Below are 26,881 nucleotides of genomic sequence, written 5' to 3' on the forward strand. Positions count from 1 at the left end.
CTCCGCCGCCCGCCGCCCGCTCCGCCGCCTCCCGCGATTGCGAGGAGAGGTTGGAGGCCGGCTCGGCGCTGAAGTCCTGCAGGATCCGCAGCGTGTGTTTGCTGGGCCAGCGCGGGGCGGCGCGGGGCGGCGCGGCGGGTGGAGGGCAGGAGCAGCCCGGGCGGTTTTCGGCTCCGCGGCGCTCCAGGCGAGGCAGCAGGTCGATCATGATGTGCATGGTGCAGGCGACGAGGAACACCATGAGGATCAGCACCCGGAACTTGCGGACCAGGAGCATTTTCATGGCCGGGAGCGGCTGATGAATTAGCGGGGGAGGGAAGGAGGGGAGGCGGCGGGGTCGGCCGGCAGCGGGCGCGGGTCTTCCGCCCTCCCCGGGGCTCCGGCGTTCTGCTGGCGGGTAGGGCAGCGAACGATCAAGTCAATAAAGTTATCTCCATAGGCGCCGAGACAGAAACAGGCTAAAAGCGATAGGTCCTCATTTCTCAGTATCATCAAGAACTTGGGAGGGGGGGAGGGAAAAAAAAAATCGGGGAAAAAAAAATGGGAAAAAGGAGCCTTTAAAATCAATAGGAAAACAAAGCCAGCGGCATTGCGATATCTAGAGCCATCTGTTCGCGGTTTCTCTTGCTTTTTATTACGGGGATCACAACAAATAGCGAGAGCTGGTTCTGAAGGAGAAACCCGCGTCTGAGGCTGGCTGCGATTAAATCATCATCGTTCAAAAAATGACGGGAAGAAGGGGGGAAAGAAGAATATTAAGAAAACCTGTACGGAAAGGAGACAGAAGGAAAAAAATCATCCATAACGTTTGGCAGTGCAGGAAACGCTGACTCCTTCCTTTGAATGCGCCCAGTGATGCAGCAGAAGCGCTCTCTGCTCGCTCCCTCTCTTCTGTGAGACTGCTTAAGAACATTGGCTGCAAAATCATTTTCTCCGAGCGGTTCCAGTTCCTTCATCCATCGCTTTGTCCGCTGCTCGGGAGAGATGAGCGCTCAGCTGAGATCTAGCCGGGGTGGCTGCTGTATCCGAGCTGCGCTTTGCCTTTGGCGTGGGTTGGGTTTTTTTTGGCTGCAAAACTGTCGGATGGCACAACTGTAACATAAAGGTTAAATATGGCACAGGAAAAAAAAAGGAAGGGGGGGGGCGGCGCCCCCGCCGGGGAGGAGGATTAGAGGAAAGAAACTAATAGAATTCGGTAGAGGTTCTTTATAGCAAAGAGGTCCCGGCTTTGATCTCTGCTGGGTCCTGCAGATCTGCCTTTAGAGAAAGGAAGAGAGGAAGGGGGGGGGGGGGGGAAAGGGGGGGGAGGGGGAGAGCTGCTTGGCAGGTGCAAGAGTGGAAACCTCTTTCAGCCACACTGGATTCTGGAGACGGGTTGGACGGGTAGCTCTGCAGCTCCAGCTTCCAGTGGGTGTGTTAAATATTATGAGCGAGCCATGATTCCTGCCTTCCTCACGTCACAGTTAGGAGATTGGCTAAATAAACGCTACAGTGATAGTAACAGGAAAACCTCAACCAAAAGTGTTTTATTTTTTTTCTCCTCCTCTCCTCCCTCCTTCCCACCCCCACCCCCACCCCCCCTTTCATTCTACTGCAGCTCCAACCGGAGCAAGGAGAGGGCGTCTGTTCCACAAAGGTTTGCAAAGTAAAATTAAAAAAAAATAAAAATATATTAATAAAAAAAAAAAAAAGAAGAAGAAGAAGCAGAAGAATACAGTAACCGAGCGGCGGCTGAGAGGGGAATCTGCAATAACGTTGCAAAGTGTTGCACGCGAAGTGCTGCGGGCTGCGCTGGGGCGCCGGTTGCGCTCCGTCATTGCCGGGGCTGCAGGGCGGCACGCGGCTCCCCTCGCGCCGTAGCAAAGTCAGGGCGGAGCGCCGCGCGCTGCTTCCTCAGGACCGGCGGTCTTTTGTAATCCCTCGTCCCGTGGGTTGTGATAATCCCGAGGTAATCTGCTCTCTGCCTGCTGGTGCTGCTGGCCCCAGGGCAGCTCCCGGCGGGTGGTGGGAGTGGGTGCTGGAGAAAGGGATGGTTCGCTGAGGCCGGGGTGGGGTGGGCGGGTGGTCGGGTGTGCTCCGGGCTGCTGGCTTTGTGTGTGGCACGAGGCTCCTGTGCTCCTTAGCGAGGCTCAATAAGCATTATGTGGGGCTGCAGCAGGAGAGATAAAGGTACGTGCTTCTGCCCAGCCACCACCACCTTTACATGGAATCATGGAATGGCCTGGGTTGCAAAGGAGCACAACGCTCATCCAGTTCCAACCCCCTGCTGTGTGCAGGTCGCCAACCAGCAGCCCAGGTTGCCCAGAGCCACATCCAGCCTGGCCTTGAATGCCTCCAGGGATGGGGCATCCACAGCCTCCTTGGGCATCACCAGTTCATCACCACCCTCTGAGTGAAATTCTTTGCACACAATCCTCTCAAAGCTGATTGGGATGGCTCGTTTTTCTCAGGATTAACCAACACTAAATATTGCCTCCCCCGTTCAGAAGTATTTTTTACCTCAGGATCCATCAAGCACCATTCCCTCACTGGGAGCTCCTGCAGGGCACACTGTGCTCCCCTGGAACACATCCGTGTGCTGACAGCAGCACTCTGCTCTGCAGAAGGGAACTCACAGCTTCTCTAAGGGGCAAAAAATAAAAATAAAAAAATTAAAAATAAAAGGCCAGGAAACAAAGGTTGGACAGGGCCATCACCCTATGTATGCGTGCCTTTGTGAGGAGCAAGACCTACTTGCTGTCTTGAGGGCCATTTTGGTACCCAGGTTCAGAGACAGTGCTTTGATATCCATTGTGTCACCCAGGACTCCTCAATATGTGTGCCTGATGACAGCAAAAATCCCCATTGTGGAACCAGAAGCAACGCTTCCATCTTCTGTGTTTTCACCAAGGTAAGTTCAGCTAAAGGGCAGCTATGAGGATGATCACAAACTGTCATCACGTGCTTTTGCCTTCCACTGCTGCTCAGTAACACACAGGTATGGTTGGCAGAGTAGTTTGGGCTGTAAGTTAACTGCTTTTCCATGCAGAAAGCTGAAACCCAACTTATTTAACCTAGATTAGGAAGTTAGCATTTTAGGTCCTCCGGGAAAAACACACAGCTTGATTTCAACTGAGGAACACACCTCTACTGGAAGGAGTGTGATATGCAAGGGGGGGTTCATCAGGAATTACATGAACAAGAGCACTTGGTTACAATTTTCTGCCTACCACTGGCTATAGGCTTTCTCCTGCTCAGCGTGGCGTGCTCTCCTTTGGGCCACCAGCTGTGCTGCATTAGCCATCAAGGCCAGGAAGACAAAAGCAGGCAGCTGGGGGTTAGGAGCTTTTATGGATGTGATGGAGGAGAGCAGGCAGAGGTGGTGCTCCAGAGGAGGTGAGTGCGAGTCATGGTTCAAGCGTGTTCCCTTTACTACTGTTTGCTCTCAGAGGTTCTGAGCAAGTTGTTTGGAACTCTTTGGGGTCTCTGTGAGGTAGGAGGGTGCAGTGTGTTGTTTGCTTTGAGCGGCCCAGAAGGGTTTATGGGGTATGGGCTGTATTTGCAGTGTTCTCCCCCTCTGGCCTGAGGGGACATGGCTTAGCAGGCACCTGGCAGGTGGAAAAACACTGAGATGTGAAGTTGAAGTTGTTTAAATGCATGTGGTATTTTGCAGAAACAAAATGCTGCATTAGGCATATCATAACTGCGTGTTCCAGAGTTATGTAAGGGAAGTGAGATTGGCTTTAACGTCTAATGCAGAAAATTAAATGTAAGTAATTACATGGCTTTTGAAAGGTGAAGTAAAAGCACAGTATCATGAGCAGGTAAATGATTCCTTGAAATTGCTTGTTGTTCTCATCAGAAGGACCTTTTGTGAATACTAGTTATTAAGCATGGTTTTATCCAGATCGTATCTACTTATGGACTGAATCCTGTTCTGGACTTCTTGGTCCTTTTGTTCCTTTCAAGCAGTACAGGTCTGTGTGGGGGTTGGAGGCTGCTTGCACGTATTCACTCTGCAGCTGGACATTGTGGATTGGTTTTTCCAGGACTGAAGCTCCCTGGAGATGTGCATGAAGAAGAGCTGCTTAATTCTTTACACTGCTTTCAATTTCTTTGGTGGCTTTCCGAAGAGCTTTTGCTCTTTTGCAACATGCGCTTCTTTGAGTGACTCTTTTTTTAGTGTAGACAGCACCCATATGCTAGTCAAGGTGTTGAAATAGCAAGCAACACCAGCTGGAGAATCTCCTCTGAGGATCCGCAATAGAGTTATGACTCTACTCACCTGCACCTAATTGCTTTGAGATGTTGCTCACCTGTGGTCCTGGCCTTTCTGTGAGCTCTGGGATTTACTGCACACTGGTTAACTTGGGCTGCCTCCTGGAGTTCTCCATTCCCATTGTCAGTCTGTGGGTGTTTTTTCCTTACATTTTTTTTCCTCAGTATCTTTCAAGCTCTGGACTTTCCCAGCAGGGATGAGCAGATGCTGTTACCAGGATCAAATTTTCCTTTGGTATTCTTAGTCAATGCTGTGAGAGACTTTAAAGGGGGAGAAAAACATCAGGTAATTCTTTTTCTTGATTTCAGTATCTACAAATGCTTCATTTCACAGGTGACCACACTGATGAGCGAAGAGACTCTTATTAATTCTGTAAATAGCACTTTAGGAGGACAGAGCAAGTGATAACCTTGTGTTCGTGTTCCTTTTGGAGGTCCTCCAAGGCTGGTGAGCAGCTTGGAGTTTGGGACATGCTGGGAACCTGAATATCTGCTGGGAGGGCTGATATGACCTGTGACCAGGAAGGCACAGGCTGTGGCTGTATGGAGCTGAAGGGTGAGGCCTGAGTGCAGCCAGGAGCTGGGCTGCACGTCAGCCCAGATGGGAGACTGGACAGCACAAGAGCAAAAGGAGCAGGCAGGGCTAGAGCAGAGCCAGAGAGGTTGAACAAAGCAGGGCTGGGGCAGCCTCCCAGGAGCATCCCATTGCTTGCTATGAGCAAGTGTGAGCGTGGTGCAAGAGCGCTTTGGTGCTGGAGCCCCAGTAAGGAATGGTTGGATTTGAGCCCTATCTCTGTGCCTTGGCACCTTCGCTCCAGCATAAGTGCAGCGTTTGAAGGCAGGGGAGGTAACTGGCAATCAAACGTTTGCCTTTCCAACTTGGAGCTGGTGAGGGAAAATACTGGTTTGGTTTTTTTTTTTGGTTTTTTTTTTTTTTTGGTAACTGGAAAATGTGAACTGGTGTTGAACCTTGTTGAAACCAGCTTTTACCCACAGAACTGATAGGTGCAGAGATGTAGGGCATTTGACGCTGCGTGGTTCGGATGGTTTCAGAAGTTGTTTACTTACTATTTTACCTCCTGAGATCCCAGATTGAGTAATGAAAATGTAAATATTCCTCTGTACCTGTATGGCCTTCAAATGGAGTTCTGCATGTGGCCAACAGCTTTTCATTACTGCTGTGCTGAGTTGGACCAGCGTAACTCCTGTAAGAGCAATGCTGTGTTAACAAGGAAATAACTTCTCAATGTCACAATATTCAATTAAGAAATTATTGCGTGCAGCTCATATTAATAATTTCAATAAAATCGAGTTCCTTGCCATCCACTTTTTCCTCTTTTGACTATTGAGTTAAAATGCCCTTTCTTCACTTTCTTTAAAGGATGTGAATGCTGTTGGAAATGTGACATTAAACCACTACAACCACAAGCCAGGATTGCTTTGGACCTAATGTGCTTTTTCTGATGTTTCAAATTAGCACTTAAAGGCAGAACATGCAAAAATGTGTTGCTTTTATTTAACAATACAATCAAGAATTCAGGGGCAGCAGTCACATCCTGGCATTCCTTCATTGTTTTGTGCACAAATTAATAGCTTTTTCTGCTGGGGAGATTTGTGCCAGCGTTGGTTTCCCCCCCCCCCCCCACTTTGCCTGCTCACCTCACTGAGCAGCAACAATGGTCAGTGTGTGTGATAAAGCATTCAGGTAAATAAGTGAAGCGTGCTTTGGGCTGAGTAAACAGACCTGGCTATTTTGTGTTATAACTGCTTACAGCCTGATGTAAAATCTGAGTGCAGCAGGACAGACCGCAAGGCAGGCCTGGCTGCGTAGCTTCTGTTGATGTGGTTTTGTTGTTCCATCGAATGGGAAAATGGGGTTTCCTGTGTATTAACCTCCCACACTGTGAAAGTCACCTTTATTGCTGAGAATTACACCTGCTCTGCCTCCCAAACAGAAGGCAAGGCTGTCAGTGCTGTTTCAGTCTGCTTCTCGTTGATGTGTGAAAGATCAGCAGTACTTGTTTAAAGCAGTGCGATGTGTTGAAACAACCATGTAGGTCTGTCTCTTTTAAGTTCCTTGGATTGCCTTCCAGCCCAGGGTTTTGTGAGTTAGGTGATGCCTTTGGTCCATTCTTGACCAGTCTCTTCCCAAAGCCTGAAGTGATGCAATCCTTCCTTCCCATTGTGGCTGACTGGAAATGCACTGAGCTGTGAGCTGGAGCTCAGCAGTGCTGAGAGGAGGCTTCCCCTCTTCTCAGCAGAGCTGCTGGGCAAAGTGCAGCCTGTCCTGGAAATGCACTGCTAGCCTCAAAGGATTGCAGATTCCAGCCTCAGCTTGGGGTGTTTCCATTCTGTAGGTTGGGATTCAGATGTTCTGTGTGACCCCAGGTGTTGCTGAGGGACCTGTTGAAGGCAGAGAACTCATTAATTATGTTGGGACCATGAAGCAGAAAGCTTTTCCCTGTCCCCTTTGTTCCTCCTCAGCTGTTGCGGATCAGGAGTTAGCTCCTCAGCTGGTATCGGCTGGCCATGGCTTCAATGAAATGCCACCTCACTGTATCAGCTGAGGATCTGCTCCACAATGCTCAATTCTTCCACTGGCCGGAACAGAGGGCTGCCTGGCAGCAAGGGAACAAAACCTGGCATTGTTGTTGCTGGAGTGGTGAGGCTGGCCTGGGGCAGCATTGCATTTGCTCCAGTTGTTCAGGCAGAGCAATGATCTTCTATATAGCTCCAGCAGCTCCTTCCGGTCTCTCCTGCAGTTGGAGGATGACATGGCAAACTAATTGTTGTTTACTTAAATAATCTGAGTTAGTTTATCTAAAAATTACCTCAGTTTGCAAGACTTTAAAGGGTTATCACCAAATATTCTGCATTCCACATGGACTTTCTGTGTTCAGGTAGCAGTACTTGGATCTTTTAAAAAGCAAGCCATGTTTTAGACCTGAATTAGACAACCATCTTGCAGATCCATTCAAATTGAGGGAGCTACGTGATCTATGCCTGGAGAAAATGCACCCTGATGCAAAAAACAAGGTGCAGCACACATCCTCACGGGAAGGCTCCGTCTGCTGATGTATGCAGTCACACAGCCACACTTCAGTGTGTACCAATACATGAATGGGGAGTTCAATTGTATACTGGAGAAACTCTTCTGGGAATTCTTTTTTTGTTGCTGTCTAATTTGGATTTCTATGGGTGTTTTGACTTCTTACCTTGAGCTTTTTTTCCTCTCGGCTGGTTAAACTTTCAATCTGATCATTTAAAAAAAAAAGCTGAGGAAGTTGGAGTAAACCACAAAGACATTTTAAGCATACCACAGCCTGAAATAGAAATTAAAATACTAATAAAGAAATCTCATGGGAGAGCCCTGCAGCCAGGCGGTGTAATGTGGGCTGTGAGTTCCTCTGCCCTGGGGGACACCAGGGCTCCTTGTGGCTCTGTGGGGCTGAAGTGACTTCCCAGCATCATTTCCTAATTTGGTGGGAGGGAGACCTGAGAGAGTTGTGTGATGTGTTAATGAAAGTCAGTACAGGAGAGAGATGCTGATATTTTTGTCTCTTTTCTTTGGAGTGTAATTCGTGCTCTTGACTTCAACCTCTCCAGAAACTCAAATCCTTAAGAATACTTGTGCAGAGGGAAAACCTGAAATGCTGGGGCTCTGTGTGAGTCCTGGATGGAGAGATCTCTTACACTCAGTGCCCTCAGGGCTATGGGATTGCTCTGGTACATAAAGGCTGTGTGATGTGACTGGGAATACAAAGCACAGCAAGCCAGGGGCTTGCAAAAGCCCTTTGCGTCCCTCTGCTCCCCAGCCCTGTCTGTCTTCATGCCCCCTCCCTGTGATTCTCTTGCTTGCTGCCTTTGCAGAAGTGCTTTCCTAAACGCTGATCAGAATAATCACAGCTTTGCTTCTGATGACTTGATATGAAAGCCGCTGAGAACTTTGGCTGTGGAGGATTCCTGTACGGTAATTATCACATAAGGAATCCCCATTTCCCAACAGATGATGACACTTTGTTCTCTAATCAAGCCTTGCTGTAAAGCTCACAGCAAGCACAGAAAAACCTGAGCAAAGCTGGTGCTTGTGAGGGCTTTGGAGTTTCCATCAGCCTTCCTTTTCCTTCCCGCTGCCTGCACTTGCCTCAGTAGGTGCTGGTGAAAAAGCTTTTGTTGCTGCTTAAAAACATGCACCTTCTGTGCTCCAGTCACTAACAAACAGGTGTATCCCAGCTTACGAGCTTGGTGTCTGCTTCTTTCCTAAGGAATTTTGGCCCTCCCCACTCCTGGTGCTGCTCTCACTGTGCTGAGTGTGGCTCCCAGCAGCCTGCGCTGTTCTGTGCTCCCCATACCTCAACTGACAGCTCTGCTTCCTCTGTCCTTCCTGTCTGCAGGATGAGTTTTCCTGGAACTTCTTTGGTGGTGAAGATTTTCACTCTTTGATGCTGAATGTGTCAGTTTCCCTAAGGGATTTATCACACATTATCACTGTCCTGGTTGTTTTTCTACCGATGTGTTGCAATACTAAACTCTGGTGCTTAAAGGGAATTGTTTGGCTTTTGCTGCTGGAGGTGGGAGGATGTGTGTGGCCCCTGCTGTAGGAGCAGCTGTACTGTTACAGGGCAGGGATGATGTTGGGGTGCTGGAGAAGGATGCATTTTTGGCCATTGTGTTTTCTGTCAGGCACTGGGCTTCTCCTAGGGACGGAGTCAAAAACTTGGCTCGGTTTAAGTGTCTGAGCTGGAAGCATAATTGCTACATCCCTTGTAAGTCAGATCTGATTGCTTTTGGGATTGTCACAGTGTTGGTCTCAGCTGAGACTTCCACCCATAGTCTGTGGTTGTACATCTCCACTGATCCACTTCTTACAGATTTAGGGAGCTTTGAAGCAGGGTTCCTTATTCTGCATTTGTGCAGTGCTCACAGCATGAGAGTGATGTCCTTGGGTGGAACGGTGAGGGGGAGGATGATGGGATGATCTGAGTGCTCAGCCCCAACAATCTGGCAGGGAAAGCAGCTGTTTTTTGTTTTTTTTCTACCTGCTCTGTTGGAAGATGAACGCTTTGCAAGGAAATGCATTTAAGTTCTGACTCCTGGCTGGGCTGTGCTGGGATGTTGGACTCGCAGGGAGAGGGGCTTTGGGTGCAGCTTCTTCCTTCTCTGGTTCTTTGAAGATTGGAGGTAACTTCTGAGAAATAGCCACAAAAGGTTTCCATGGGGATTTTGAAACCAAAGCTGTGCATATTAGTGTGCTTTGTTCTGTGTGCCTCCCAGCTGTCAGAAGTTGCAGTGTAAATGGACCTAGCAGTGCTTGGTGACCTCTGTCCAAAACAGGTAGGAACTCAATGTTGGCAGTGGCGGTGAGGTTTTTTTTCTCCACAAGTTCTTCTCTGTGGAGTGGTCGACTGATTTTGGCTGAAACCTGGAGACAGGGACTTGGTGACAAGATAGAGTGCAGTGAGTAACAGGGCTGAGTCAATTATTGACTAGCCCATCTCGGCACCTTTGTTTTCTTTGCTGACAGAACGCCGTGACCTTTGTATGGGGAGCTGAGCCTGCAGGAGCCCAGCGCTGACCATTCTGGGTGTCACTGAAGTGAACATTCCTTGTTATTGAAGTGAATCGAATTCTCCCCTGGCGAAGTGTTTCCCATTATCTTTTAGATCAATGTTCTGCACATGGCTGTCTGCTCTGATTTCTGTCCTTTCTCTCAGGAAAACATGCAGAAGAAGCCAGCGCAATAGCTGCTGACTTTGTAAAATATTTCGGGAGCTGAAGTGAAGTTAGAGCAGTGCCAGGTGTGGTCCAGACCTCTCAGACAAAACTGCCATAGGTACAAACAGAGACACTGTATTCAAACACTCCATTATGCCGTAATTCATCCTTATGCGAATGCTTCTTCAAATGCCATATCTGCTCAGTCTGTGAGAGCTTGAAGGTGAAGGGTGTGAAGGGGTTTCTTTAACCGTGGTGGTAGTTCTGTGTTCACACTTGCTTTGTGAAGGAATCCTTCTCCATTCCCTTTCTGGCTGTTTTCAAATACAGGCTATGCTCACCTGGTGGATCAGTTGGGGCACAAGGGCTGGACTGCTCTGTGCCTCTTCCATGGGTGCTGCTCCTTTGGGCACTGGTGTAGCTGGAAAAACCCTTGAGAAAGAGGCAAAAAATTGAGATCTTCAAAGGTGCAATGCCATGTCCAGGGTGCTCGTTGCCTTGGTGGGGTGGAGAACTGCAGTGGCTGGATCCTGTGCTGGAGGTGGCAGAGGAGCAGCTGTCTTCTGCAGCCTGCTGGAGTCAACAGGAGCTCCGTTGGTGATCTTCAGCTTGGCAGTTTGACATCAGATGGCCAAGCACGTTGAACAGAGAAGCCGGTGCTGCCCTTGTTGTGATGTCTGGGGTTAGCAGTGGGAATAGAGGGCTGCTTAGCCCAGCATTGCAAAGTTAATTGATAGTGTTGGAGACTTCCATAGAATACAAAGCTATAAAGGACTACAGTAAAATTCCAGTCTACAAATGGAAATGATGCAAGTATACTGAGGACTGTGGGTGATAAATGGAGAACTGAACGTTTGTGTTTCTCTGATACAGAGTAATGCAATGAGGCTCTCATACCTGGTGGCTTCTGGGCCCACAGATAACAAGCAAAACTTAAGGAAAAAAACTTTATGAAGAGAAGAAGCAGCAAATGCAAAAATGCTTCAAAGACAGAGCATTGAAACTGGTAATGTTATTTTCTAAAAAATAGACTTTGGAAAAAAAAAAAAACATTAGAAGGATCAACATCAAAGAAAGAACAGAAGAAAATGGGGACAAATAAATTAAAGGACAAAATTATGAAGCGAGAGAACACGATGCCTTGTACAGAAGGACTGAAAATGACAGATGATAAGAACTAAAACAAGGGACTAACAGTGAGATGGAGCTTTGAGTATCATTAGCAGAGGTGCTCACAGCCCAACTTGCATCATACTTCCTATTTTTGTCTTTCATTTTATTGTGCTTTGCCCTGGAGCAGGTAATTACAGGTTCCTTGTGATAATTACAGGTAGGCTGTGTGTTCTGCCTCTGGTCTGTAGGGCAGCAGTGCTGTGGGGAGCTGCTTGGTTTGCTGTGCACCATCAGCAGTGGCAGAAGTGGACTGGGGGTCACAGGTGGCAAAGGGCAGAGCACTGCCATGTACTGGTGTGTGTGATGGTGGGTGAAGGCTTGGTGTGGCCTGGGAGGAGGCTGCCTTCCCTGAGGAGCCCTGGGGATCTATAGAGCATGACTGGTCCTGTCTTGCCACCTACGGAGCTGTAGAAGAATGTATGAAGTGCTGCTGCCAATGAAGTCATAGGGTTATTTTATGCACTGAGGAAGATGCTGTTTCCCAGTATCTTGGCACGCACTCAGTACTTGAGAATGTGGTGTGGAGACCAGCATACAAACGAAGGCGGTGAGGTCCTGCTGTGCGGCCCTGCAAGCCCACTTCCCCTGCACTGCAGCTCAGGACACAGAGGCTGCAGCCTTGAGTGTGCTGCACACATACAGTGTGTGACAGATGCTGAAGCATGCTGCAGGGTGAGCACACTGCAGAGGCAGTGCGAAAGTCAGAGTTTAATTGTGCCATTCCCCACCTGTTTTTGTTACAAACCTGTGGCAAAATGGCCCTTTCACTTCCCGAATGATCTCATGAGTCCACACAGACCCAAATTGTTTCCCTTGTGAAAGACTTGAGAGAACTTGACTGAAAACCCTCCCTGGTGCAGCATTCTTGGCTTATTCTCAGAAGGGAGATGTTGGCATTGCTGCAAAGTACTTCAGGAGCAATAAGGATGCTGCAGGGCTGTGCAATACAAATCTCTGTCCCAGACAGCAGCGCTGGCAGCTTGCGTGCCCCGGTAGCCTCTCTTCCTCCATCAAATTTATAGAGGTGGTGTTCTGATACAGCAGCACTTTCTCATCTGCTTCTTCATTGCAGTGGCAGGAAGGAAATGGGTCGAGGCTGCAGACATGCTGCTGTTGTACCCTGCACTGAGTGCCACTGGAGTAATTGAGCTCCTTGCTGACTGGCAGCCAGAGCGGCTGAGAAACAGAAAGGAGTAAGGAGGGGAAAAAGGAACAGAGGCTTAGAAAGATGAGAGGCACAGCAGTGGTGATCACTTCTGAAGTCTCTTAATGGAAAGATCTGGAAAATGACTTTCCTTTTTGCTTTGCTCTCCAGCCCCGGTGTTCAAAGGGCAGCAGCTCCGAGCGCTGCCAGCTGGATCCTCTGCAAGTGCTGTGCTTTTGGCTGGGGCAGGCTGCTGCCAGCACAGGAGAACTTGCTCTGGGTGCTCAACGTGCACGTTTGCATTCTTGAAACCTAAGCCATGCTCTTATTTAGTCTTTGAGTCATTAAAGAAAAAACCGCACTCTTTGCAGTTGTGAAGAAAAGCAGCAGAAACTGCTTCCTTGGCACAGATGTCTGCGAACTGTATTTCTACAAAAATAACTCCCATGGAGGCTTAACCTCTGAAGGACACCCACATTAAATTAAACTGTATGTCTAGTAACACAATGGTATTTTCAGCCTGGCAATTCTGATGTCACAGGGCAGTAACACAGCACAGAGTAAAGGGCACACCTGCACCCAGGAGAAGGATATGCCCCTACCAGAGTTCATGTTAACCCTGCCAGCCTGTGTGACCATGGCTGTGTCACTTGATTTCATCCCACCCTCTGAAAATGGGTGTGAAATCAGTGCTGTATGTAGGCTGCATACAAAGGCCGGGGGAAAAAGTCACTGAGAGATGAGAACTTTGTCCTTAAAGGGAGAAGTGTGCAGTGATGAGCATCTGAAATGCTGCTTTCTGCTTTGCCTGGTGGGTGAGAAGACATGTGGAGTACTTGCTGCTGGGGTGGGGGGACCTGGTATGAAGGGCAGGGAAGAGATGCAAAAAGTGCTCTGGTTCTCTTATTGGGGCTGAGTGTTGGAGCATGGCATGGGAGCGATGGGCAGAACCTCCACCTTGGCTGTAGGCAAGCTAGCTTTAATTCTTGTCAACAAGGGGATATCCATGCATTGTGGTACTTTGCTGGAAGGCGTCAGAGTTCTTGCACACCTCTGCAGGAGTTGAGCAGGGCTCTGCCTGGGCTGGAGCTGACAAGTTCTGTAGAACCATTCCTTCTCACGCAGCTTCCTGCTCATCTGGGCATTTCTGCGTCATGCTTCTGCCCTGCAGAGCTCTGTCTGCTGATTGCCACGGGTTGGGACCTGTGTGTGTTGGATGCTGCCTGTGGTGGAGTTGCCCTGGGCAGCCAGATGTGCTTATGCTGATAGAAACAGGAGTTGCTGTGCAAGAAGCTTCACTCCATCTGGGTTACTTGCGTCAGCCATGGGGCATTGGCTCTGCCTTCTTGCTGGACAGGTTATGTAATCACATCAGAAATCAAGTGCCTAACTTGAATTTCACCTCCTCTGAACATCTGGCCATTCATGTTTTAGGCTGGCTGATTTCACAAGGATCTTGGTTAGAAATTGTTCTCTATGCATGCATGGCATGGAAAACAATGCTGAAAGGTTGCCAAGACAATGACCTGGAAACTCATTTTCAAATTCCAATGGTTATCATATTTTCTCTGTCTTAGCTCAGGGACTCAGTGAGAGCAGTATTGTGTTGACTTCCCAAGCCCTAGTTCAGCACTTCTGTAAAAGATTTCCTCTTCTCACTGCTTTGCCACCTTGGAAGCCAGCAGTGCTGTGTGAGGAGGCACGAGGCAACCCAAGGGCAGTGGTGGCTAGGGAAGGAGTTCATGCTGCATTGCATAGAGCTGATATAGAGCTGCTGGCAAGGTGCTTGGCTGTGCCCTCCTGGCGTTTTAATTTCCTCTCTTCCTGGGCTCAGGTGGTCTGACCCTACTGCCCTTTGGATGTGGTCTGATCCTCTTCTATTCTTCATCAGGACAAGTTTTGCTGGAGAACTGTCAGGGAAGCGATGGCTGCTTTGAACGTGCTCAGCTTGTTCCATGTTGGCAGGTATTCTGGCAGCTCTTTTCTGCTGGGGGATTTTCCTCGACTCACGTTCTTTTGAGCTTTGCTTGAGATATCAGGTGGGCCCTGGTCTGTGTTCCTTCTACAGCCTCAGATCCCCTGCTTGAGACGTTGAAGTCAAGGGACTGTATGTCAGTAACAGCACGTAACATGAAGGTTTCATAGCAGTGTTGTTAATGTTTATAATCCAGAGTCTGAGTGAGTCAGGGAGTCTGTTTCTTCAAGACCCCCCTCCACAGCACTTCCAACTGCCCTTCTTATTCTCATGGGAGATGGATGCAATGCATGCAGCCATGCATGTAAGGCGGTGCTGTGTTGAGCTCAGCCCACGAGGGTTCCATGCAGGATGCTGACTGGCAGCCATATTGGTAAATGGCTCTGATTTTTTTGATGGAGATGAAGAGCATGACAGATGTACTGTATACTGAAAAAAGTTTAAAAAAAAAAAAAAAGAATAACTGTTTGCCATCTCTGTGCTTGCCTTAAAACAGAATACCCAGCATACAGAGGGGTGGTTGTTTGGCATATGGAGATGTCAACGTTAATAATTGCCTCTGCTGTTTCAGAGAGCTTGCCAGGCTTGTGCAAGGGGCCTTGATGTTGATGACGAGTTTTGCAGGCAGATTTTTGCGAGTGTTTTGAGCTCTATGAGTGCTGTGAGAATCTACTTGCGTTGCAGCAACTTGTGAGAGAAGTGGTACAAGTACATAAACTCCTACCCCCTGTCCTACCTGGAAGGTGGGAGGTTTGGGATTTGCTTTGCTGGGGTAAAGAAGTCAGGGTTACACACCAGTCTTCTCTATGGCTGGTACCAATTGGTTCTCATTACAAACCCCAACAGCTAGCTTAGCGCAACACGGGGGATTGGCTGTATCTGGCAAAACTGGATTAATTCCAGTGTGCTGCATAACTCCCAGCTGGCTGCGATCCTTGTCAGAAGAGGATTTCTCTTTAAGAGTTAATTTGAGTGCTTTCTCAGTCCATATGTATGTCTTCCAGCGTGGCTGGCTTAGCTGCAGCTGTCAAATGATGGGGGGCCTTTCTGCACATTGTTCTGACAATACACGCTTGTGTGCTGGTGTAATGGAAACGCTTTCTTCCTTTATTTGTGTTATATTGTGGGAGAGCTTCATCTCCTCTTCACGCTTCTGCTCAAACACGCAGCACTTCTGTGTAGTCTGGGTGAGAATGCTCCATGGAGGCTCTGCGTTAAGGCCCAGTTTACCTGGGAGGCTGTTTGTTTGTTTAAGAGGAATACTGCTATTTCTGTAAGCTTCCATTCAGTGCATTTTTTGGATGAGTTATTCTTTAATTAAAAAAAAAAAAAAGCTTTCTTAGAATGCTAAAAAAAAAAAAAAAACCTAACAAGACCATTGAAGTGCCATGAGAGTTTGGTGATGAGTTACACCAGAGAAAAGAACCTCAGATCTTCCATCTGGTGTGCTGGCCAAGCTTCTAATTCAGCAGTGCCCAGTAGTGCACCAAAGTGAGTCATGAATTCTTCAGTGTAATTACCACGCAATGCAAACCAAGGCTGCAGAAGTCTGAACCTCTTCCTGTCTGTCGTCCTTCCCCTCCTACTTGCTTCTCAAATACGATGTGCTTTGCAGGAAGGCTGTGCTTAGCATCGGAGCTTCAACTCTGGAGCTGATGCAATTAAAAACCAGGTTCTGATTTATTGAGTAAAGTTCCTGTTTATCAGACTGTTACAAGAAGGTGAAATGTCTTTTTTGTGCATCTGCAGCTTTAATTTTAGGGAGCATACCCTGGCAGAGCCAGCCACGGCAGGGTTGCCTTGATGTCAGATGTGTACATGGTGGGAGACGTTCTTGTTGCAGCTTTAAAATTGGCTTTTCCTTGAAACTGATTTTCATATCCTCCTGTTTGTCTTGCCTGCATGTTTTGGGAAATGCTCATGGCATCAGGCAGTTAATGGGGTGATTGGAAAGACTGTGTGTTTGCTCAGGATGTGGGGCCCCCCCCCCCCCCCTAAAAAAAACTCATTGGAGAGGAGTCCCAATGACTGTGTGTGTTGGTACATCATGAGGATGTCCCTGCAGCCTGGGACTGCAGAACTGCAGCTGTGCCTTTAGGTGGGTTTGCAGACTGTCTCTAACTTTCACTTGCTTTGGATATGTAAGTGCTCAAATTGCTTCTAAGTGAGTACAAAGTCAAAATTCTTCATAGATTTGCTATTAAAAAAAAAAAAAAACCTCTCAGGTGGAAGTGGGGCATCAAGGACATGTCCTGTGGGTCTGGTAAGGGACCTGCAAACACAGAACATTCTGAGTTGGAAGGGACTTGTGAGGGTCATTGAGTCCAACTCCTGTGCTCCAGATTAATTCTTGTGCTTTGAAACTCTATGATGCACATGTGAGAACACCTTCCAGAAGAGTTTACAGCCTCGATGCAAGTGTATATCAGGAGGAGATAGCACTGAACGAGACATGCTTGATGTGGTGTGCCACACAGTTATGTGAGAAGCTGAAGTAATCACTGAAGGGAGGGGGGGAATCAATGATTCAGTGAGAGCTGTGTTGGTTGGGAAGCGTAAAGGGGAACTGCTGATAAAGGGCTTATGAGAGATGAGACAAAGTGGATCAAATCCATGAGGGTACTCCAGGCAGCGGGACAGCACGAATAATCCCTGTCCTACTCACTGTAATTATAATAGCTGCCTTGGAGAGATGGGCTCGGTGTAAATGCTGCATTACTTTGATTCTGTCAATTAAAGTCTGATGCGATTAAATGGAACCCCTGCTTGATGTACTCGACACTGCAAGATGTTGAGGAGACTGGCCCCAATCCAACAAAGCACTTAAGCCATTCCATTAGCCTAAATGGCACTACCTGTATGCTTAATTTTAAGCACGCTCTTAAGTGCTTTGCTGGGTTGGTGCCAGTGTGTGCAATGGGTGGCAAGATCGGGTTCATAGAGAGCACTGAAATCTCGTTTTGGTTTTTGCACACATGAGATCTGTGTGGTTTCACTTATTGCCTCTTAGGCCAGCTCTTCAAGTTGGGATTTCAATAAAAATAAGTGGCCACTCTGAATAAGCCAACCCCTGAAAGTGCTGCTTGTGCAGAATCTTTACAGTGCGTGCTATCAAAACCTGTTCACCTAGAGTAGTGCCAAATGGAGCCCTTCCAGTTAGCAACACTAAAGCATCTGAGCTGATCAAGTACAGAGTCTGACACCATGCAACCTGCAAGCGTTGTCTGGGAGCAGCTGAAGAGTATTTGCAAGAGTTGATGTTCTTGTCTGAATGAAGGCTGCATGGCCAGATGCTTAATGCTGTTCTTGGATCAAATTGAGCTATAGTTTATATACAATTGTGTTAAAAGTGTATCATAAAATATCATAATTATTATCACTTGGTTTATATACTCTTTTCCAAAAACCCAAAGGCACTGTGGATTCAGAAATAAGCACATTCACAGAGTCTGGAAAAATGGAGGTCAGACAGGTGCCAGAGTCTGCTGAGAAATTTAGAAATGATTTACTCTAAATTAAAGACAATGGACTTGGAAAGGACCTCGGGAGGTCAGTTGGTTCATCTGTCTCTTCAAACCACCAGCACTACTTTCCCTAAGCTATCTATTCCAGGGCAGAAGTATTTTACCCTTAGAAAGTATTTCCTGATGTCCAAATTGAGTTTCCTTGGCTGTAATTTCATCTTATTATTTCTTGCCTAACCTGCCATGCGCATGAGGAATAGAGCCTTCCCTCCCCTCTGAGCAACCCATCACAGCAGTCTTAGGGCACTGTTATGCTGCTGTTTCTCAGCACGAGTCTCTTTTCTCTTCCTTCATTCTTGTAACTATTTATGCTCCTCTCATTTCCAGCTCTCTGGGATTTGGCCCTCAGAAATACCCATGAGGGAATAAGAATGAGTTTGAGCCTGCTCTTAGCATTTAGGCCATTGAGTCTGATGGGCAGAGGGAATCCTGCTGCATTGCCTTGCCATGCATCATGGTACAGAGTTCCCAGTACCCGTGCATGTGGCTCATCATTTGAGATGACCTTCTTCATTAAAGAAGTACTTCAGCAAATACACAGTTTGAATTTTTTTTTTTTCCTTAGCAGCGAGAGATGCAGGTGATAAACTTGCTGTCAGATGCTGTGCTGCTGCAAGTTCAGTGTTTCCCCAGGGGAACCAGGTCCTGACTTTGTATTCTCACTTTCCCTGTGACCACTGTAGCTCTCTGAAGAGCCTGAGTTGTGTTGCTGGATGTTGGGTTTGCAGGGAGGTGGGCAACAGGCTGAGACAGAGCAAGCAAGAGCATAAGGTACAACTCTGCAAGCCTGGGCTGCAAAGCCCTGCAGGAAGGATGTTGACAATGAGGGGCAGGAAAAGAGAAGGGAAAGTTGCTCCTGGAAGCATTCTGCACTGATTCAGCTCAAACCCATGAATGCTTCCAGGCTGGGGATACCTCAGTACCATTATTTCTATTAGTCTCAAAGCACCCCAGGAAAACTGTGGCTTGGGAAGCGCTCTGGTAGCAGCAGCTGACAGCCACGTGGCTGCAGAGCCGGTTATATTTACAGCCCTGGTGCAGATGTCACCACTCATCAGTGGGCACAGCCGGCAGTGTGGGGTGGGCAGAGGGCTGCTTTGTTGCTGCAGAGCTTGGGGTGCTAAGCAGGGAGCTGGGTGGCTGTGATTATTAAGATGTAATCAATGTGAGGTGTTATCGTTAAGGCAACTCCTTCCATCGCCTTCAGTGAGAAACCTGGCAATGTAACCTTTCCTTTGTTCTTTCACTTACTGAGATGGGAAATGGCAGCAGGCAAGGATTCCAGGAGCTTTTTGTGCTGCATTTTGGTTGCTGCACGAAATATCAAAGTACTTCTGTCACGTGACTTCAGTTAAGTTTTCCTGGAGGAAATCTTTCCTTTGGCTCTGAAGTGCTCCCATAAATGAGAATTGGGTTCTTACTTCATGGAGTTTCTTTAGGGAACTTTTCCTTAAGCATCGCTTGAAATGTATACCTTCCGTTCTCAGACAGCCTGCTTCCTTTTTAACTTGCTTCCTATATGGCAAATTTGTTTACTGGATCTTACATAATTTATTTCAGATCCTTCTTAAGAGCTAAGGATTAGGAAATGATGGATAATAGCAATAAAGTTGGATCATGTTTAATATCTTACATACTTTTCTCCTACAGCAGGTTAAACAGTGAGCAACCCTTACCTTATAAAGCCTCATTTAAACCTAATACTCAAAGGTAAACACTACAGGAGTTATTTAACACTTTTGTTTGACATTGACTTACAATGTTTTCTCAACTGAGGAAAATGAGGAAAACTGCATTGAAGTGATTGAATTCCATTATTTCTGATTCTGCTCTTTTAAAAACAGATCTCTTGGCCATTTGTCTAAATTACTCCCTTGAGTTTGTTAACCTTTGTAATCATACATTTTAATTTTATCTTGCTTGAATCAATTTGTATAGGAGACTTGAGGCAATGTCTTCATATTCTGAGTTAAAGCACTCTGTGGAGGTCCAGTGTGGTCTTCTGGAATGCTTTGCTGATGCTGGTTTTGGGCTGATGGAACCACAGCAACACCCAGTCTTGAGATTTCCTTCGGGAGGTCTCAAAAATCTCTTGGTAGAGGAACACTTAATTTCCAAAATGAAGTGAACTGCAGGGAAGTGAAATGACTTGTATGAAATAATACAGAGAATCCAGAGCTCCTCACTGTCACTGGCAAGATCCTGTTCATGGGACTAGGTGGATGCCATGGGTGTTTTCAATACCAGCTATCAGGCATGCATGTGGTGGTAACCTCTCTCCATGTCACAAGGCAGCCGTGAAATTCAGATCCAAAGCGAGTCCAAAAAAAAACATTTCCACCATAGTTGTGTGGAGCTCTACTACGCCTGTAACCAGGGTTAAGAAAGCTTTCTGCTACACCATGAGGAATGTGGATCTTGTTGCTAGAAAAATAAGTCACTTTGGCACTTGTTTATTATAGTTAATTGCACATACGCTGTTTTCTTAACAGTTTCATTTCCAGCTGGGAAAAATCTTAGAAAGGAGAAGGAAATTATAGGATCAATATTTCTGTTCACTTAGAGCAGGCAGGATGTTACAACTCCTTGCTTGGCTTGGAGCGTTCAGCTCCTGGTGTTGAGAAGAGTTTTCTTAGAGCTGGGACTCCCCTGTGCAGGAGAGCTTGTCCTCCTCCTTCCAGTGCTGTGCTGGAGGGGAGGAATTTGCCTGGAGCTTTTTCAGCTTCATCCCTGGAAGTGGTCAAAAGAAAGATCCTTTTTTTCATTAATTATTACATAGGAAACCAGATTAATCCTTGCAGAGCCACCTTCCAGCTCTTAGGGTTGTCCTTCAGCCATACTTTGTTAACCAGACAAAGCTCATTGCTTATGTAAAGCCCTCATGAAGAATACCCAAAATAAGAATAATATTTCCATAATGAAATAACAAGTCTTGGCACTTCTACAGCAGCAGCCAAACACTCAGCTGCCATCAGTTTCACTAAGGGGAGAAAACACTGGAAACAATTGTAGCACAAATAATTGATGAGAGAAAAGCAGGATCTCTGGCTGCAATAGACATCTCCGGACTGCGTGCTTCATCTACTGCAGATAGGAGCCCTGTTTGGTGATTAGGGAAGAGAAATGTTTGGGGCAGAACAGAATGTGTTGATTTTCCTGGTGAATTGAACAGAAATTGCTTTTCAGGTGGATAAGTGGAAGAAAAGGTGCTTTTATTTGAACAGCCTGAGTTGCAGTCATGTTCAGGGCATCAGACTCGAGCAGAGAAAGCTCAGTGGTCTTCAGTGGGACAGCATAGGGCTGGAAAGCACCAGTAGGGCCCTTAACAGCAGCAGCAATGGGTAACTCAATTTATCTGTGCAAGAAAATGAGTAAATGACAGCAGCATCCCAGGAGTTATGCCTAATGTTCCTTAAATGTTGATAACTTCATATAGAATTTAGCATGCTGGGCTCTTCTATCCCTAGAGTTCCTTCCAGATGGGATAGCAAAAGCTGTCGGTGCCATCGGCGTGTGTTGGAGAGAGCACAGGAGCTGCTAAATGATGCCTGCTTGCTGCCGAGCAGCTCTGTGTTAGCACAGGGCTGCAGAATTGCACCATTCATCACCAGTGAGCATTGTTTGGAAAGATCATTTAGTATCTGTCAGGGCTGCTGTAATATTTTTTTGGGTAAGGAGTTTAAGTGGGGAGATGCATGCGTGTGCACTTCTGATTAATTGTAGTTTTAATCTCACATAGTGCACTCCTCAGCCTGACATTTTTAAAGCAAGGGTAGGTTTGGTTGATTCCTGGAATTAATTATAATTCAGATTTTGGAGTGTGAAACGGATAGAGCGCTTTCTATAAACCCCTTAGCCACAGTTAGAATGTGGTCTGATTTATTATATGCTTCTACTTTGCTCTGCTGCATTGTGTCATGAAATCTTTAGGAATTTATTGTAGGAAAATAACTATTTTTTTTATTTTAATCTTTGTGCAAGGAGAAATTGGTGTGTTAATTGTATTTTGATAAAGAAAAACAAAGCCATGCAGGCTTCTACTTCTTGGTGGTAGACCTATCACACTGATATTTTTTTCATGGTCTCCCTAATTCAGAGGGAGCAAGAACAACTTCATCTGCATTAATTCCCTGAGAGTTTTTAGCCATTTTAGAGCTAACATATGCAGGGATATCCTTAATTTCCCTTCCCCTGCTGGAATAAATGACAAATTCCCAGTAATTCAACTGGAGTGGTCTTTCTGTGCTTCCCCTTTGAATGCTGGATTTATGAATGCTCTTCTTTGGATGTTCTCCAGAGAACCTGAGGAGGATGGCAGCAGAGATCCTCGCTTCCCAATGTGGTGAAGACATGAAATGAAGACACGGCTGCCAACAGCAGTAGCAGCAGGATTGCTGTCTTAATCTGAATTACCTTCATGTGCGAACACAAACTAACACTTAGTGATCGTTAATATTAATGAAAAAACCTTCCGACTGAGAATTGCACCACAGTGATATCTGAATGCTGTGAAGTTGAGGAGGAGAAATCCAGAGCAATGCTGTTTGGGCTCCTGTAGGGTAGGTAAGCCGTGTGGTTTGGATCTGAGTGAAGGTTGGCAGCAGTGTGATGGGTGTTGGTGCATATCCACACTGTGTCAAGCTCAATGGGAGCTGCAAGCAGGAACAATGGGATTTTGTCATTAGGCCTTTCCCTGTTGGCTGGGAGAGATAAGGGAGCCTTTCCCCTGCTTGTCTTCAGCAATAGATAAGATAAAGATCTTTGAGATAAAACCCAAGTGCAGCCAGAACTTGAAAGAGCCATCTCTGAGGAGAAAAACCTGAGCTGGCATCAGTTTGAAAAAGAAAATAGTCCATAGATTTATATTCTGTTGTACGAGAGTTATGGCTTTGGAAGTAAAAGCATACCCCAGTTGTTGGTTCCAGATGTGCATTCGTTTGGAGTCTGCAGGGCTGCACAGAGGCATCACCTGCAGGTTGTAATTCTTTCCGTTGTATTCTGGAGGCTGGGGAAGTTCAGTTGCTTGCTCAGAGATGGCCTTCATAACGTATTAATGTGCTTGGCAATCATTTGCAAGAGCTGCTGATCTCAGCAGGCTGCAAGGCTTGTGTTTTCCATGGGTGAGCATTTCTTGAACTTCTGTTTTGTGGTGAGAGGAGGATCTCTTGCAGCTCTGTCATTCCTCAGTATTACCCATCAGTGCACTGGTGCCATTCCCAGTTTTTAGGTGAACTCACTATGGAGTGCTGGGATGTCCTTTTCCTGGAAGTTTCCCTCTTTGAAGCAGGAGCAGAGGAAGAGTTCAGATTATCCAGGTTTTTTTTCTTCCTTGCAGATTTCTTCCCACTTCCTCCCTCCTAATTATCTGCATTGCTGGTTTCTGTGTATATCTACCTCACCTCTCTCATGAATACAATCTCTGAGGATTGTGCTAACATGTTTTGCCTTCTGTTCAAAAATCCAGCTGGTGCATGTGCAATATTCCAATCGCACACACAGGGCAGGCTGTGTTCTGAGGATACATGATGAGCTCTGACTGAAGCCCCAGGGACAGATAACTCAGATACAGCCCTGGATTCCTCCAGTAGCTCGGTGGTAATGAACCATTCATTAAGCGAGTGCTGGAGCACCTCTGCTTTCTTTGATTAATGTTATGCAAAATATAATTTAGGTGTTCTACCGTCTGCTATTTCAGGAAATATTTCCCTTCTAAGTGAATAAATTCTTTTGTCAATAACCTGGGTAATGCATTACCCACATTCCTGGGCTTTCCTCCTCCTATAGCCTGCAAGGTGCCTCTGTGGAGGGTGAGAGTTGCACCTGAAACCCAGGGTCAAGCTTAGAGGTGAACATCTGAACACTGAAATAGAGACAACTCTCTATTAAATATCTGTATGGAGGGCCCACATTGAAAAGGCACAATGGTCCTTTAGTGGAAAGATGCACAGGAACCAGAGGGATCTCCAGTGCAGTGCAGAGGGGCAAGAGGTTGGCTTGCTCTTGACTGGGCTGGCTGGACATGCTTTGGGCTTACCGGCGTGCTGGAGCTCCTTATGCTGATGCCTGGCTGTCAGCAGCTGGCTGGAAGAAATGAGGCACACAGGCTCAAGGTTTGCTGAAAGCACCTAATTAATTGGGCTGAAAGCATGACCAAGTGGAAGGATGTGCAGGTAGAACATCAGGTGTCTTCCACAATGGGTTGTAATAGAAAATGGCAGAATGTGCTGGCAATAAAACACAACAATGAAGTGTGTTCATTAAATCTATTAAGCTCAATTAGCGGAATGAAAGGTGCTGTATTGGTTGCAGCTAATACTGAATTCAAAGTTCTTTTTTAACACTAGTAATTAAAAATAGGCTAAATCTCCTATTTAAAATCTGTTTGCAATACTTGTATTCAGGGTTGTAAATAATGAAAAAATAGTATGAGTTATTTAGCATTAATCACCCCTCTCTCCCAGTTGCTGGAGTAGGATCACGAACAACGAGCCCTGCAGTTCCCAGCAGCCATTCTCACTGCCTTTGGAGACCTCTCTTTAATACTCTTTTATATCATCATCCCCACCGACGCAGAAAAGGAACAGGATTATATTATATGTATTCCCTTCCAAAAAAATCTGTTCTTGAATGCTGATCCATACTTTACTTTTATATTTACTTACATTTACTTTCATTAGGGCTGTTCCCAGTTGGCAGGGGAATGAAGCCCTAATTGGAGGCATGCATACAACAGTGTCCTTCTGCTGAAATAGCTTGTTGGCTCAGAGCTCACTGAGCTGTCCCAGCAAAAAGACTTCTATGGGTGTGAGCTGTGTATCCCTTGGGGTGTGCATGGTCAGGATGTACCGAATCTTCCCTAATGCAAGCCAGCCCTGGGCTTAGGGCAGTCAACTGCACTGGGGCAGCCCAATGGGCTCTGTGCTGAGCTGTGGTGTGAATGTGGGGATCAGAGGGAGCTCTGCATCAGCAGCCTTGGGCTCTGAGCACCCACTAAAGTGTTCCCCACTTGTGGCAGTGTCAGATGAGGAAAAACTTGGCTTGCAGAACAGAAAGGTTTGAAACAGCTCTTGGCTTTTGGACCTGGACTCCACCCTGTTCTGTGAGCACTAATCTGAATGTGAAACTGGGCAGCTTTAAAAGCCAGGGTGAGATCTCAGCTAGGGAAAAGCTTCTTGCCTTTAATCACGCTTTCCATGCAGGCCTCTTCCTCTTGGTAGTTCTGGGTATAAATGCTGGTCCTGAGCACTGTGCATTCCCTGCCTTGGTACAGTCAGGTTTCTTGCATTTGTGTCCTGGTTCAGCTAAAACCAAATGCAATGGAAGGGGGTTTTGTTGGCATTTCTTTAAATGTGCAGTTGGGTTCCTACTGCTCTTTAGGAAGTCAGGCTATATCTGCTATATGTTATTTTAAATGTCTCTTGTTTCATATTGATGGTTCACTACGTGGGGGGGAAAAAAATCTCTGTATTGTTTCTGCATCTTTATCTGAACTGCAAAGATAGGAGAGGGAACATCCAAAGTGTCCAGACAGTCCCATTTTTTTAACAGAATTGGATAGAATCCTCATCTATTTTGTTTAAATGATTGGTACAAACAGGTTCCCTCCTTTTCCTTTCATCTGTATGAAAAATGATATGCTTTCTTCTTCTTTGAATGGTGCTTATACAGGGATGAGAACTGTAGTTTACACCAACATGGAAATGGTAATTAAAAAGTATAATTTTTCTGTTCTTGCAAAAAAAAAAAAAAAAACCGAAGCTGATTTGTACACCTCTGGTATTTCCATGTGCCAGCACAAGCAGGGTGTGCATGGATGTGTCCCTAGAAAATGGAAACCATGAGACAAACTTAGCTGCTGCTGCTTCACTGTACTGTTGCGCATCACTGCAGTGAGACCTCCTTGTGGTCTCCAGACCTACAACTGGACTCTGAATCTTCATCCCACTGATGTTCATGAGGTAGGAATTGCCTTCATTTCTGAGATCTGCATTTCTGAACATCTTGGGGCTCCTCTTGGACAGCACCTTGGGAAGTGGGAGTTTTGGAGCTGGGTGCTGCTGCTGGCCTGGTCTTGCTGGTGGATACCCAAAGAAGTAGCTGGAGATCCCAAAATATACCATCATTAATTCCTTTCTCTCCTAAATTAAATTTAGTGTCTGTGCCACTCTGGGGATCTGCTAACTTTAAAATGTACCCTCTAACAGAGCCCCCACAGAAAAAAGCTGGGCCCAGTAAGATGGAGAAAATACTTGATGGCACTTCTCCAGCCTTGATTAGAATGTGATTTATTGTGGGAACAATGACCACATTTTAGTACTTATTTATGAGGGTGGTGAGAGGCCCAACAGGAAGCATGAGGTGAATCTCCCAAAGCTGGGCAGCCCTCCACATTCATTTATACTAACTTGTGTAGCAAGGCAAAGAACAGTGAAGTAGGAGAATTTCTTCTAGTGTAAATGCGAAGCAACTTCAACCCTATTTCAGGATTATCCTGATTTTGGAGTGTGTGTGAGCAAACATGCTGGTGGGAGTGAATGGCTGCACGTGGGAAAGAGGTATTTTTCCACTCCAGCTGCTGGCTTTGCTCTGGCCAAAGGCTGGAGCTCAGCAGCATGGTTTGTCTGGACAAGCCCCAGCTTTGGCATCTGAGGATCAGCAGCAGTGTTGGCAGGGCTGCTCGCACCCAGCCCTGCCTGTGTGCTAACCCACTCCTCAGGGGATTTGTCTGATGCAGACTTGTTGGGCAAATTGCGTGCTCTGCAGCCCAGCCTGCTCCTGCGCTGTGTTGTTTTTTTTAATCCTAAATGCTAGGTGGAAAGACAGCCGTTTTGGTTAAGGAGGTGCTGCTCTGTTCAGTGCTGTGTGTGCCACATGGAGCCCAGTTGCTGCAGGGCTGAGACAAACCCATGTGGAGCTGCAGCCTTCCCAGCCGTGTGCTGTGTCTGACCTGTGGCTCCATGCGTGGTTGGGTGGTGTGGCTTGGAGAAATTCCTCTTGTTCCACCATACTCTTCAGATTGCCACGAGGTGTGATCCCTGCTGTAGGGATGGATGAATGAAAAACTGCTTCATCTCCCTGTGGGCTGCAAGAAGG

At 46.7% G+C, this 26,881-nt stretch overlaps 1 protein-coding gene and 1 long non-coding RNA gene across 2 annotated transcripts in view; one reads left to right on the top strand and one right to left on the bottom strand.

The window, feature by feature from the left end:
* The window catches only part of FAM20C (FAM20C golgi associated secretory pathway kinase), a 54,687-nt gene extending 53,549 nt beyond the window's left edge, over positions 1-1,138 (bottom strand). The window contains exon 1 of the mRNA XM_042828183.1: positions 14-1,138. Coding sequence (XP_042684117.1) covers positions 14-283 — 270 coding nt within the window. The 5' untranslated portion in view covers positions 284-1,138. The remainder of the gene's footprint in view (positions 1-13) is intronic.
* Positions 1,139-1,860: 722 nt separating this feature from the next.
* Positions 1,861-26,881, top strand: part of LOC122165161 — a 151,923-nt gene continuing 126,902 nt past the window's right edge. Inside the window, exons 1-2 of the long non-coding RNA XR_006170411.1 lie at positions 1,861-1,948; positions 2,804-2,890. This is a non-coding gene — a long non-coding RNA (uncharacterized LOC122165161). The remainder of the gene's footprint in view (positions 1,949-2,803; positions 2,891-26,881) is intronic.

Source organism: Centrocercus urophasianus, unplaced genomic scaffold, assembly GCF_019232065.1.
Source record: "Centrocercus urophasianus isolate 14NV4802_14NV808 unplaced genomic scaffold, USGS_Curo_1.0 seq_29, whole genome shotgun sequence".
Classification (NCBI taxonomy): domain Eukaryota; kingdom Metazoa; phylum Chordata; class Aves; order Galliformes; family Phasianidae; genus Centrocercus; species Centrocercus urophasianus.